This window comes from Nesoenas mayeri (genome assembly GCF_963082525.1).
Source record: "Nesoenas mayeri genome assembly, chromosome: 1".
Lineage (NCBI taxonomy): Eukaryota > Metazoa > Chordata > Aves > Columbiformes > Columbidae > Nesoenas > Nesoenas mayeri.
Genome location: NC_137541.1, coordinates 56,025,101 through 56,040,826, shown reverse-complemented (window position 1 = coordinate 56,040,826; position 15,726 = coordinate 56,025,101). Strand labels below are relative to the sequence as shown.

The window sequence follows — 15,726 nt, the reverse complement described above, 5'->3', positions numbered from 1 at the left end:
AAAAAAAGAATAAGTGTTTCTTAATGACTTTGATGTAGAACTGCATTCAAATGAAAACTAGGGGACAAGCAATCCGCTTATGAATAGGACAAAAAAGAGATTTATCTGACTTAATTTTTCTCTAGACTGTAACTGAGAATGGTTTCCTTTCAAAAGAAAATTTAAATGATTTTGTAATGGAGATATATTTTTTTCTGCAGTGTAGTTAAAAAAAGATTGGGAAAAAAGTATTTTTCTATCCTATTTTATTGCACTTTTCTGCAGTGACAGGAGAATAAATTTAAGAGAATTCTGAATAGCCAGGTACATTTTATTATACACAGCCCTTTGGTACTTACAATGACTCTGTTGATATGAACTTGCTGAGGTAACAATCCCAGTGCTGCTGCTACTCCTTGGCGAAATATCCGAAGCAATGTGATATTCAGCTTATTTACATCCATTTGCAGTGTCTGAAAAACAAAACCAGTTCAAATGAACTCCTTGCTCAACACATTCAGTTCTCAAGATGACATATCTCTGGGACTTGTCGCTAATTGTTTTTTACCCAGGATGATAATCTGTGCAATCTACTTGCATTGCAATAAAGACTAAGTCCAAAGGAAAATCTAAGCATCTTAAATCCTGCTCGTTAGCAAAGTACCACCTTTCCTCAACTACACTCAAAATGCATTCCAGAGGTTTTTGGCTAAATTCCTTGAACAAATCACAGAGTTCAAGGTAACACAATTACTACATTAAAAATGAAGTCAAGCCTTAAACATCAGTTCACCTTTAAAGAATGAGATGTTGGATTTACACAATGAAGATTTGCTTTGATTTTTATCTTAGCATTTCTCCCCGCAGGTGAAGAATGAGTCAGACATAGAGAAATTATACAATTTTAATTCTGATCAGTGGTTTCTGAGATAATAAAAGAAACATTCTGGATACATTCAACATGCTTGAATTTCCTAAAACTTCCTCATGTGAGTCAGAGAATGCTATAATTCTCAGCAGACCAACTACATCAATCACTGAAGTATTTTCTTTCTCTGAGTTAGAATTGCAGTGAAATTGAAACATTTCCTCAACTTCAAGTTCTTCCTGTGAAGTCAGTGGAATTATACCCAGGAAATAAGACCCAGATATGGGGTCTTCACATGACACCAGGTGGCCAGTGCTTCCATGTGGTACTTTAGGGTCTGTTTCTTCACTTTCATATCCCCTTTGCAGACAATACGTAATGAAGGAGAGATACAAGAGGAGTATGTTATACAGTCCCAGAAGACTTCCAATGTTTCTGTCATTTTCTGATGTATAAAGTTAGTAAGTTCTGATTGAGCCAGTTGACTTGAGCTGATTTTTTATTTTAAACTTCCTATTTAGAGCCACAGGCCTCCTTGCTGCTCTGAGGATCCAAGCAAGTGTTCTTCCTAACCAGAGCTGCATGAAGAGAATTAAATATCCATGGGTCAGACATCACACTGGGAATATGGTCCAGAAAGAAAGGCAATTTTTTTCTCAAAGAAAAACAGCAGCACATATTTTGACTGTTCTTTATTTATCAGTGTTTATTAGTTATGACATAAAACCATAAAATATTTGCTTTCCTTTTCCACTATCAATTTGATTATTCCATCAGTACTGCAAGTTTTTCCTTTTTTTCCCCTTTTTCTCATTTTTTTACACTAATGGGATTGTCAGGTCTTGATACATCAACTGAGATCCACTCTTACCACACAGTCAAGCCTTAATTCAGCTGGAAGTATTACAGGATTCTTCAATTTGACCTACTGTTTAATCTTCGCATTTTCAAAATGCAAAACCTTCTCCTCTTTGCTACTTCTTGAATTAGACAGACATCTTGAGTGGCTACAAAACTGCTCCAGCTTTGTCATTGAAACAGAGAAATGTCTTGGGAGGGGAGACAGGGAGATCTAACAGATTCGAGCACCATTTATTCTGTTCTTCAGATGCGTTCACTCCAGACACGGTGCACCTGAGTGATCCAGCAGACAAGAATTGGTTTGGAGCTGTGAAGCCATCACTACACTGAAAGACGGCAGCCTGGTCTGAGGATGCTGGGGAAATGAGAAAGGGAGTTGTTGCTGAAATAGGAAGGCTGCCGTGATGGTCCCTAGAGATCCATCAGGATGGGATAAAGAGCGTGAAACTGCTTGTCCAAATCGGTGACCTGGAGTTATGGGGATAATGCTAGTCGTTGTTATTGAGCAAAATTAGCAGGCATAAAATCCAAATTCATTCACTTAAACATACTTGAGCCAGCGACCGGAATACATTAAATGTTTAATAGTGTGTTAAGAGCTCGCTGAAAAAGACACAGAAATGAAACAGCCAGAAAAATATCCAGCTTCAGATGAAATAGAAGCTCTTAAAGAGCCTATAAAGAGGCAATAAATTCTAATAGATTTAGTGTACTGGGATTATGGTTCATCATATCCAGGGACAATAAAACGTGGTGAAGCTCCATTAGCTTCAGGAGAGCCACATTTCCTTCCATGAGGTCTGAATTTGGTCCACCATGTCGTATAACAAATAGTCATAAAAGGCTGCACAGTGTGTGTCTCTCTCTCTAACAACTACATCTATACTGTCCTTGGTGGTTCTGAGGGAAGCCTGAAGATGACAGCACTCGCTCTGTCAGTCTGGCAACAGCCTGCTTAGAAGACTCACCTGGCCTTGTAGCTGGAGATTTCAGGGTCCTTTTAGGAAACCTTGTAAGTGGGTGGTAGGTGGGAAGAAATTGATCCTTAAACCTCATTTCAGGGTGGTGCTTGTGCAGTAATAAAGTTTGTGTGTGTGTGTGTGTGACTATTCATCCAAAAACCCCAAGTAGTTTCTGAGGAAGAAGCAGCTCGCATTTTTCTTGAGAACCTTGCCTTGCTGTCCATCAAAGCAATCTGCTTCTCAATTGCTGGTGTTCCTGTGAAGCTTAGTTCCTTGGCAATTATAGTAAAAATTCAGTAAGAGTGACACTACTTGTTCTACATCAGGCAGCACAAGACAGCGTGTTTGCCTCTTTGTATCAAGAGGAAAGTGAGCAGTCCAGAATCTGCCACTTCAGGAATGGGATTTCTAACTCAATCAGTGAAAGAAAACATAGGGAAATGCTTGATAGGGCTCCAAGAGCACCTGCTTTACAGTGAGCAGCACATCACAAATGTGCTCTGTGCTCTCTGTTACCCCTTGTAAAAGATTTGTAAAAGCATAAAGAGGACCAGACCGGAGACACATCAAGTTCAGTATCCTATGATCAACTCTGAATGCTTCTGGAAAATGACAGATACAGGGCAACATTATACTCTTTTCCCAAGTTCCTGGATCTTCTGTCAAGATCCAGGCTAATTTATGCCTACTCAGAAGTAAAAGGCAATGGATCTCCTCAATTACGTGAATGCTATCACACAATAATGCATACTGCCACCATCAAGGTCTGGGATGAAGGCAAAAATTGGGGGCATTATATTCTCAAGTCTGGCATGTGCCCCCTAGAAGGTGACTGAAATTTAAGTCTGACCCGAGGGTCTAGTACAAAATTTCTTTCTGCCAACTCCGAACTATAATAATTTTTGTTGAGAAAAGTTAGTCAGAGAAAAAAAAAATCCCAAAAAAACCACCACCACCACAAAAAAAAAAAAAAAAAAGACAAAAAAGAAGAAAAGACCCACAAAGTCCTAACTATTCCTATCACTAGAAAATTCCTAAAACATTATTAAAGTTTCAATATTTTAATGTTATTGTGCCATTCTGATGGCAAGCCTAGATACTGTGTTGACTGTAGTCCATAAAGGTAAGAGATTAAGATAGAAAACTGATAATGGACGAACTACAAATGCAATAATACCTGCACATTACGCCAATAGTATAAACTGGCATTAAGAGAATCACTCCTAGAATGGAAACCTGTTCAGCCATTTACAGGTTATAATTACACAGATAAAATCATTATGTACTCTAACATCATTTGCAATAAAACGTGAAATTAACCCCTGTAAAGTAAATCCATAGAAATAAATAAAACAAAGCATTAACATAGATGCACAAGCTATTTCTTACTGTGTTCCTCTAGTTGCTCCTTTTGCTTTGGAAAAGAAAGGGCTGAAGCATCCCAGTTAGACAGCACTAATCACTTACCCTTTGCTCATCTGCAGTGTTTATCATGGATTGCAATCTGCTCCCCAAGGAGTTTATGATTTTGAATCTGCTACTGCTGTTGGCAATAGCGACTTGTTGAGCCCAGAGGCGAACACCCTGGAGGACTCATTTCCCCGAGCAATTATCAACCTGGATATTGCAACTACAGCCACAGTTTTTTGGTTTATCTGATCCAAACAAAATGGATAGTTTGAAGTGAAGGACTTTTCTGCTTGTAGTGGAAACCTTGGGAAGACAGAGTTCCAGAGCGGGAAACATGGCACAGGAAGACACCAAAGACCATTCACAACCAAGATCCTACAGAGGCTTTTTAATAAAGATTTTTATATTAAAGAAAAAAAAGAAAAATCAACCAACCAAACAAAACAAAACACAAACGTGAAAGGGATGAATGCGTAACACAGTTTCTGAAATAATATTTTTAGAATCTTATAATAAATTATAATTTGACAAGTCAAGTTCTGCTTTGCAATAAAAATTCTGATATGCCTCTCTTTCTTTTCTTTCGTTATCATCAGTAATATCCTTTCTGCAATGAGCCTCAAATATTCAATTCTTTTTCCATACTTTGTTTAATCCCCTCTAAACTCTCCCTGGTCCCACCACCATAGCTGTTTTCTCAAGCCTCCAGCTAGCCTGAATACACAGGAAGAAAAATAACCAGGGATGAAGTCTGCCTTGGCTGTACAACCAAGGCAGGATATATTTATCAGGAGTGAAGGTGAAATTGTTGGACTTATATTTGTACAGGTTGAGAATAAGACTACAAAAATTCTGGCAACAAATTGTGAAAATACCTGCATTTTCTCTTCTCCTAAAGCACAGTAGAATTGCCTTCCTGTTGATGTTCAATGACTTGAGATTGTAGCTGCACTAGATGTCAGGTTAATCCCTTTAGCCGGTTCAGGTGGCCAAATACACATCTGCAGAAAATTTTAGCTTTTATAATATTCTGTGTGTCATGGCTCACAGAGGGTTTAGCATCTCATGTAGTCCATGAATCTCAGCTTCTGACACAGGTCAGCATTATGCAAGTAGAACAAAGCATTTTGCCAAGACAAGCTTCCAAAGGCACTTTGCCCTAAACCAAACTGGTGTCTGCGGTGTCATTCCTCCCTGTCCTATCTACTTCTCTATCCACAATGTTGTTTTCTCCAAGAGAATACGGCCCTTTCAGGAAGTCCACATTAAACTTTGAAATACATCTGTAAACTAATATAAAATTCTTATGAGTAGAAAATCAATTATTCTTGGTGACTAATTAAGGATACTTCATGTTTCTATGTATTAGCAGTTGCCTGCAGTGATTGACTCAAACTTTCATACATAATATATTTCTCCTAAAACACAATGTGACTAGAAATATAAATCTTGGGACATTTAAATCCTTCGAAGGTCAGAGAGTTGTTATATTCTGAAAAATTGTGAGGGGGAGTCTTGGCTATTCTGCAAAAGTATAGTGAAAATCACCTGAAATAGTAAAAAAAAACTACAGGCATATGCTTGAGTTTATAAGAACTAGTGAAAAGCATTGAGAAATGGTCTGGACCTGGAACGTGCTTATACTTAAGTCACCCATTTTCTAATGAGGAGTCACTGAGGCTGCAGAATATGTAAATCTGCCAAACTTCTGAATTTCACATGCAGCCTGTGAAAATTTAAGTGCGCTTGCCCAAAGAGTATTTGGGTGATGAGAAAAAGAACTCTAAATTGGATCTGTATAAATATTAAGAAAAAGTGCTAGGAGTGGGATACTTTGGTTGCTTCAGTCCTGATTAGTCCAGGGAAGTTTTGTATATTTGGATGTTGCTTTTCAAGATGTGACATTGTACAATTTCACTCACATTTTGGCTGGAGAAAAAAACCCTACATCTTTTACGGAAAATCTTTGTTTAAAGTAAGCCTGATATTTCTTGGATTTATTCATTTCTCATATAGCATTAAAGAACATTTTTGGCTCTTTATTAATTTTTCATGAAAGCATATACATTTAAATATTTATGCAAGTTATGAGCTCTCTGAAAGAAATCAAAGGCAGAAGTAACACTAATAGGAAATGTAGGGTTAATCTAATTAGTTAAGACAGATGTATGGTTTCCCTCCATACCGATTTTCAAGTGAAGGTTCATTAAAATATGAGAAAATAAAAATTTATAAAAGGAAGCAGTCTTTCACACACTGCAATTAATCCACAGACCCTTTTACCACAGGAAGTTGCTGAGGCCAAAACCTGAACAAGAGGAAGAAAAAGGGCTGGATGCTTAGATGGATGCTGAAAGTCACAAATGTCCCTGAAAACTGCACAGCAGAGATACTACAGATGTTAGACAGTTGAAGCCAAACCTTCAGCAATCAAAAACCAAGATGAGCCCTAGTGCAAGAAAAGGATAATTTTCTCAGTGTCTGCTATCAAAAGGTGTGAGTGCTGGCCATCATTCTCAACTAGATACTGGGTTTCACACAAGTCCTGTTTGCATGTGTAGGTACCAGCTGAGGATGTTCCTCGAGGCTGCTGCATTGCAGATGGCAGAGATGCTGTACCCAGTGCTGAGGTGAGGCCAGGGCACTCTGCTGGCATCCACAGTTTGAATTGAACTGGCAAAGCTACTCTGGAGGTGGGTGGCTGATATGACTAAACAGGTTTGTCTCAACTATGTGACAGATTTACACTTCTTTTTGCAGCGAGAACTAATTTCTCAAGTGAGATCAGCTGATTTGGGGCTGATTTGACCACTTCTGTAGGAAGCACCAACACAAGAGTGGGAAATGCTCCATCTGTGAGGTCTGGCTTTTGTCCAAGGTTCCCTCACTGAGCTTTTACATGCTCTTGGGTGGTGAGTCAGTCAGCTATAGAAAGACTCCATGACCTTCATGGATGATTAAAGTGTACAAGAACACATTCAGCCTATTAAGGATAAGGTTTGTTAAAGCCTGTCTTCACGAGGCACGCTTTGATTTCTATCAGTCCTGTGTTTTGCACTAATCTCTGGGCTTGTAGTCTCTTGGCAAAGATAAGGGTCAGCTCTTTCAGTGTCACTTGACACCATCGTGTCACAAGGTAAAGTGGATTTACTGATCACATCTAATAAGAAGACAAAGAATAGTCTTCTATCTTTCTTCTGAAGGAAATCTCAGGAGGCAGGTTATTTAATTCTCCTGGCTTCTGAGTTGTGTGGGTCATTTCTGTACCACAATATGATGGAGTTAGTGGGGTGACAATCTGAGAGTGTGGGTTAGACTGTCCTCTCAATGCTCATTGTACTAATTTCTCCTTTCCCTTTCCCTTTCTCCTCTAGTATCATTAATGTATTAATCGTGCATTGTATATTTGAAAGTCAGAAAGTATGTACAGCTTCCAAATACCTAATGTACTACAGATTGTATGAAACTACCACCCACAGCCCCACCTCAGTTAGGGAATAGACTTATCCAGAGCCCAGTAAAGTTAATAGGACTTTTTCTGAGTCAGACGGTTGCAGAATCCCATATGACAAATGCCCATGGGTTGCACGCTTTTCATTGCCAAGGTGGTATAAGAGACAGGAAGGAAAGGTTATCTATTGTCCATGGGACACAAATTCAGTGCAGCCTTATCATTAAATAATACCAGTTCCAGTAGGTCTCTGTACTGTGGGAGCCCTTCAGAAAGGGGAAGGAGAGAGGCAGGAGGCTGCAGTAGTTCTGATGGATTTTGTGGTTGATCTTACAGAGCTTCCTTGGGACAGAGGGAACTTTCTGTTTGACGACCTTGTGGAATTTCAGTGCCTAGTGACAGAAGGAAAAAATTTTCTCCTGCATATGGAGGTACACTATTTCTTCAGCCATGATGATACTACGTCTATTTAAAAGAGTATCAAACTGGGAGCATATTCCATTACTGCAAATTGATTACTAGTAGGGATGAGAGGCCAAAATTTTGCTGTGCCTTAGCAAGTCCGCCTCCAAAAGTTAATTTCTTTCTCTTTTTTATTTTATTTATTTGATTTTTTTTTTTTTAAATTTGTCGCTATGTTTCTTCAAGGACTGGAATTTACTTCATCACAATGTATTTCAGTTTTCTTAAAATAACAGCTGAAGTTCATTTCAAAGCTCTGATAGTTTTCTAGGCTTTTTCTTCCTCCATTCACCACTGTCTGCCCTTCTCCCTTATGGTACACTGTTGAAAAGGACAAGATGACAGAAAAGCACAAGACAACACTGAGAGGTGGAAACACAAGGAGAGCTCAGCTGAACACTACTTCAGCCTTTTTGTTCTTTGAGAGTCATGTATAATGAGCTCCATAAAATTGTCCTATCTGCCCTTATTCGATATTAGCAAAAAAATTATTCATTCCATTACAAAAGAAACGCGTGGTGCTATTATGTCCAGTACAACTTTTATGCACAGCATGATTGTACCAATCACATCCTATTTCATCATCTCAAAGCCAGCTGTAATCCTCAGAGCAAACAGACTCTTTTGAGCCTGTTCAGCACAGCACTTTATAATACATTTGTTTTTACCCTCCAATTATTAAATCTCTAGGTAGAGCCAGCGTAAAGTTCGAAATGCCACAAAACCAGTATTATTTCTCCTTGCTCCTTTTGTAAAACCCTCATTTCAGCTAGTTTTATGATTCAAATAATTCTTAGTCACTGAAGTTTAAATTCCTGTTACAACTTTCCAAAACGGTCCTCAATACATTAAAATGCCTTCCATTAAAAACCACCCCAAAATCATCATTTTCTTTTTACCTTCAGAATTTTAAATTTAGTTTGTAGCAGACATTTATATGTATGTATGTAACATTACAAATTAATGAAGAACAAAACCAGAAATCTAAATACTGCAACTTCCACATCTTTTAGGAGCTGGTGTGGCCAGAAGACTCCCACTGACTTACTCTTCTTAGCAAGCTTTTTCTTTGCTTTGAAAATCAAAGTAAGATTTCAGTACTGCTGACGTCCAAGCTTTCACATCCACGTGTTTTCAGAGACAATTTTTATCAGTAGTTTCAGATGAGCAAAATCTGCCTGAATACGCACAATGGGAATGCTATAGAAAGAGGTAAATGCGTTCCTTTTTTTTTTCACGTAATTATAGTTCTCTGTGGTTCCTGGGCATATGAAGATGAAAATTTGAAACATATCTGAGAAAAAGTCTTAAAATACATTTGGCTTAAACAGAATCGAGATATTTAGATGAAAGTCTGTTCTTGTACAATTCCTGATTGCAGGTTGTGTCCCAGAACAGCCTGGGTTATTTGCCTATGACAGCCAAGACTTTTAAAGTAAGAAGTGATTCTTACACCTCAGCTCTTGAGACATCAGGATCCTGTTTTCAGGAAACAAACGTCCAACAACAAGGGCTCTTTAGTGTGACACAATTTACCAGAACGTTTTGGGTCTTTATTTGCTTTCAACCTTTTATCTTACTGAAGTTTGTTTATAGCTATTATCATCATCATAATCACATATTATTGTAATAAAACTTCTATCACTGACTTTGTCCTAATTAATTTAGCACTCAAATCCATGTAAACCAAGTGTAGGTAATATAAGACACCCTCTTAATTTCTGCCTTACGGTCCTTTAACTATTAGGAACTTCAAACAAAGTTAAGCAAAATCACACAAAAACCTTGGACACCTGCTTTTTTTCTTAGACAAAACTTTCATTACTTTGGGGTTTATCCTCTCTTGGATTCATGCAACTAGATATGTGCTTTTGTGTCCAAGTTTCATCAAATCCATTAAAGATTGTGTGTGAACCCTGTAAGCTCAGAAACTGGAAAGCAGGTGAAAACACAATCTCATGATTTTGGCAACTGTCTCAGGATCTTTGACCTCCTGAAGCTGATAATACCTAATGTATCTTGGAGCCTAATGAGGTACAAATTCCTCTTCTCCTGAGCAGCTGGGCAGAAAAAGGATTTTCCTTTTCTGTCTAGTACTAAAGATAAAACACTAAGGTAAAACAATAACACCAAATTTCAAGAAAGGCTTGAGGAGTATTTTACCTCAACAATTCCATTTAATGTTAATAACAATATTATATTGACCAGCGGCTCAATATTTGGGTTTCTGTCTTTGGAAATGTGACACATATAATGTGTCCCAAATGTCCTAATATAGGACAAGTTTTCTACTATTCGACTATTAGAGAAGTTATAGCAAATGACTTGCAGCCTAATTTCGGTGACTTCTCTTTAGAGATGACTCCACTTGTGAGGTCAAAGATGAAAAAGCTGTGGTGCTTTGTAATATCAGATATTACTGCCCTAAAATGACTGGGAGGCACAGCCCAGTTCACGAATCTTCATTTTCTCTCTTTTATGTTTAGGATCAGAAGAACATTCTGTGTTCATTTATTTTAAACAGGCAACACAGCCTTCAATATGTTTCAGATGTTTAGAATGAGAAAAATGCCTTTTTTTCCATTTTATACTCATAACTTGTCACCCTTAAAAGACAATATTAAAAACCGTTTGCATGCGGTTCTTTCATTCTCACACATACACAAAATAATTCATATTTCTTTCAGTGAGAAGCAGTAATTGTAAATCTGTGGGTTGAGGTTTCCTTTTCCCTTTTTTTTTTTTTTTCTTTCTTATTTTTAAACAGTGCTCTTTAAACATGCAAGAAATAGTCTTCCAGGTTTCCCCAAGTGACCACGATCTGTGCCATTTGCATTTGGGAGGTACTGCTCCTCTGTAGGAATGCAGCGAGTGCACCTTTATGCACCTTTCCTGCCTCTTCCCTGCACTCTGGAAACCCATGAGATTCCCAGTGATTCTCTGGCTGCTGCTCCATATGGGCAGGAAGAGATGCCTGGGAAGAAATACTTAACTTCTCAGAAACTGTGTGGCTCCAATCAAGAGAAGTATCTGTGTTATATCTGCCATATCAAAACACAAGTCCTGTGAATGACAGCAAGAGGTCTTGTAGACTTCTTACAGAACTGGGACATCTATCTTATTCCCCAGAAAAGGGACACACTGATAGCATCTATGCCTGTTAATAAGAAGCCACATGGCTTCTATTATTTTAGTATATAGCTAAAACTTAGGGCCTAAATTTATCAGTGGAGGTGCATCTGCTTAAACAAGTTCAGAAGTTAAGCATAAAAGCAAACCAAAAGCTACAAAGCCACAGAAAAAGTCAAGGAACAAAATTTAAATTTGCATATTTATATGTTACAGTTTTTGACAGTATCATGTGGAGAAATATGGGAATTTCATTTACAAGTTCCTGTTCCATTGAGCCGTGTTAGGACAGAAATCAATTTTGCAAAGGATCCCAACCAGCAAATGCTTCTGGGAAGAAAATCCACTGACATTAGCCCAGTGAAATTCCCGTGACTACCTGGGAGATGCCGGCTGCCCTCGGGGCAGCTCCGCACCCAGCTAAACACAGACATGCCAGGCCTGCACAGCTACTGGTCAGCATTCAGGAGCAAACCCAATGCATCCCATCAGTGCCAGACTAAACACGCACTACACTCTCTAAGATGCAGATGTAAATTTACTGGAAAGCTTGAGCGAGCTTTATTTCCTGCACTACCCCCACTTTCCACTTCTCTGCTGTGTTTCCCCTTTTCTTCAAGCAGTGCTGGCAAATCACGTATTTTGGACTGCTCTCATGTCCTGTCTCTCACCCCTCTAAAGACAGAGAAGCCACAGCGTTGTGCAGCAGTCTGAATATATATACATACTACATCCATGTGCCACCCCTCTTTTCAGCCCATATCACATAACTCAACCTGGAGGTGTAGACCCACTACATGACCCAACACCAGAGGTGTGCAGCAAAGGGCCCAGCGCATTTCTGCCTTAACATTGCGATCGTGGCTTTGCATACAACGTCAAGTTCAACTTCACCAGAACAAGCTGGATCAGTTGTGCAAGAGAAATGCAGTTGCTCTATAGATGTGCTCACAGGATTTCTGGACATCCAGAAGGCATCATTACTAGTTGACCAAAGCAACAGGGTAGCATGTTACCTCGGTGAAAAATGTGGTAGGTTACTGTTAATGTGAGAGATGATTACCAAGGTCATTAGGATTGGCAGGGCTCATTGTCAGTCTATCAACTAATCCCTCCTCTGCCTTTGTTCTGAGTCAGAACTTAAACCAACAAACTTGTCTTACGAGCGTCGTCATTAGATTTTGTCTATAGTAGTGGAGGAATGTTCATTTCACTAGCTGAAACAAAGCTGAACAAAAATAATGGGTAATAAAATGGAGCAACCCCATGCTGGGATGAACAAAGAAACATGAGATTAACTAAACAGCTTTTACAGCTTCTCATTTATATGATCTTTTTCTCATTAAATATAACACTACCAGTAAACCTTCCAGAAACTGGATAATTAAATGACTGGAGGGAAAAGATGAAAATAAAATTTAGGAAAAAAAATCAAAATCACCATTTTCTAAAGTCATTTGGATGTTTTAATCAAAGGAAACAGCAAAATGAAGGTAAACATTCTTAAATATTCTCTGTGATTGTGGCCACAAGGTTTTCAAAATGTGATTTTATTTTCATTTGTGACTTTTCTACAAATTAGTACTGCAAGAAATGAGAGAAATAAAATCAGTGAAGCTGAATGTCATACCTGAGGACTGCCTTGCCCTCAATTCTTCATCTATCTTTTGTCACGATACAGGAACTTATGAGGGAGAATTGTTTGTTTAACTCCATAAACATATGCTTCATTTGCCTTGTTAGCCAAAACCTACTCAGTAAAGTTTGTCTCCGTCCATCTACACACAAGCCATTTTATCTTCTCATCAACACAGCCTGTCATATTAAACAGACTGATGTCTGTCTCTCAGTAACTTTCTGGTATCTTTTTTAAGAGCTGATCAGCCTCTGCTGCCAGGGTCACATTCATGTGCACGACTATAGGCATCTCATTTTCATCTGCCTTAATCAGGGATGTTTATCGGCCAGCTGAAAGGAACGTAAATGCCATTTATTCACTGCCAGCTATCCCTGCAGGTACATAATCAGTCCCAGACCTCCAGAGGTGCATTCCTCTGAGAGAATATGGCAGGTGGGAAGTGGGTCTTGCTGTGTCCTGCTAGAATAGGACTGGACAAACAAATCATCATCATCATCATTACAGTTCTAAGCAAACAGATACATAAAGTTATTTTATGATGTTATGTTATATGTTATGTTATGTTATATGTATGCTATGTTATGTTATGTTATGTTATGTTATGTTATGTTATGTTATGTTATGTTATGTTATGTTATGTTATGTTATGTTATGTTATATGTGAGGCAAAGACCAGGACCTGTGTTGAACAAGAGCTCACTCGCCCCCAGAAGACAGCAGCAGCTCCTGCCAAATTCCTTGGTATGCATTCCCTGGGAGGCATTTCAGCTGCAACAACGACTCAACCAAACCCGAGGGAACGGCAGAAGAGGTTTAGGTTGGACATTAGGAAAAGGTTCTTCCCGCAGAGGGTGGTGCAGCACTGGAACAGGCTCCCCAGGGAGGTGTCACGGCCCCAAGCCTGACAGTGTTCAAGAAGAGACTGGACAAGCTCTCAGACACAGGGTGTGAACTGTGGGGTTGTCATATGCAGGGACAGGAGTTGGACTCAATGATCCTTGTGGGTCCCTTCCAACTCAGGACATTCTATGATTCTATGAGTTTGTAATAGACAATATTGTTGTTATTTGTTATGACTTTTGGTCTTCCGTATAGTAATTTTATTTCTTCCCTTACTCTCGCATACATCATCTTTCCTGGGTCAGGTCTTTTTGTCAGGCAGGTATAACATGGTCCAGTGTGATGCCTCTTCTGCTAAACGCAGAATTGCTTGTATTCCTCCTAAACAATTTCAAATACACAGTGAGGGTTCATGTCATGCTGGTTGACAGGGAGAACAAGGACGTAAGAAGAAAGAATGCTTTAGTAACAAATAATAATTCTCAGCTTATATTTGTAGTTCTTTTAATGTGGGCACACCAAAGGATCTAGCAATGGGGATTAAGAATATTCATTCTGAAGAAACAGAAGTGCATCATGGCAAAGTGCTTATCTTACAAAGACGAAGAAGGTATGTAATGTCAATTCTATAAAAAAAAATGAAGATTTGAACACACAGCCCAGAATTCCGGCCAACATCACTCATTATCTCATTTTCCAGGTTTTGGAGTTATTGTTTATACTTTATCTCAGAAAATGTTGGTGTTCAAGCCCTAAAAAAAGTCCAAAATTTTAAGATTTATATAGATTTTAAAGCACAGAAAAAAGAGGACTTCCCGTATATAATTTATAAAGAGAATTGAATCTGAGTTATTTTTGTATACTTCATGGATGTTCTTTTCCATTGGAATCTTGTTTTATATACCTTTAAAGATTATTCTGTTACATTAAGGACAATTTTTGCAGTTAACTGACATCACAATATATTACATAACTAACACGCGAAATTACAAGACAAGCATTTAAATTATTTGCATCACCTGAATAAGATGGGGATCTTGACATGTCAGCTGAATGGTGTCTTTTTTTACCTAATACAATTTGAAGACATATTCATGACTCACCAGTCTTTTGAAGTTAGCCTGCGATTAGAGATTCTAAACTGTAAGCTTGTAACTAACTCTGAAGTTCCTAAATTTCATTGTAATTTTGCATTCTGTCTCTTCTCCTCTGTCTTTTGCACTTACCATTTACATATAGATTACACAGATCATAGAGCAGCTTACAAATGAGGAAAATGCATTTGCAAAAAATATTTTGCAAAATGCAAATAATAAATAATCATTTCTTCCCATTTGTATGAGTCTGAATAGACTTAATATACTTGAGCAACGGTTCTGCAATTTATGTAAGTCAAAATCTGAATCTTCATTCAGCGACTCAAAGCTTTTAATTTTTAATATTTTTTAGATAATTTAGTAAAATCAAGTCGAATATACACCTACACAAAAAAGGTGACAATTTTTGTCATTTAAAGATGATTTTCAAAAAGTTTTTGTGCAAGAAAGAAACTACTACTTGATAGTTTCTATAACCTTATGGACGATGACTGTTTGGGTATATGAGATATTTCAAGGCCATATCCTTAAGATACTTATGCATACCTGTTTATTCAAACTTCAAGTTCAATGGAACACATAGAGCTTTAATTATTAGTAGAGCATGTGGTTGTTTAGGCTGAAGAAGTATCACATTTGGGTGTAAACAGAAGCAGCAGTGCCATTCTTGGTTCAAAGCTGAAATAATGGGAAGGAAGATGATGAGAGCTGATAGTACGAAGCAATAACAGAGTAGCTTAGGAACTTGGAAAAACAGAAAGAGAATTGGGAATTCAGATTTAATGTTATCAATCCTGTTTGCTTCCCTAGTGGGAATTCTGTATTCATCTTTTCTTCCAACATTCTTCCATTATATATACTTGATTAAGGGGATAATTTCGCACTGCTAGTGATGTTTGCACTTCCGCAGCGCGACTGATTTTGTCTTTCTCGATATGAGTTCCCTCTGTACAAAAAGGTTGTAAATCAGGGTTTCCTAAGGAGCTGTGTAATTAATATGATCCCAGGCTGGGGCTGTCCATCTATCC

At 38.2% G+C, this 15,726-nt stretch overlaps 1 protein-coding gene across 1 annotated transcript in view; it reads right to left on the bottom strand.

Annotated features, from left to right (window-relative positions):
* PTPRR (protein tyrosine phosphatase receptor type R) overlaps positions 1–15,726 on the bottom strand; it is a gene marked incomplete at both ends in the record, with an annotated part of 148,050 nt that overhangs the window by 72,708 nt on the left and 59,616 nt on the right. Inside the window, 1 exon segment of the mRNA XM_080363735.1 lies at positions 339–452. Within this exon segment, the coding sequence (XP_080219861.1) occupies positions 339–452 (114 nt within the window).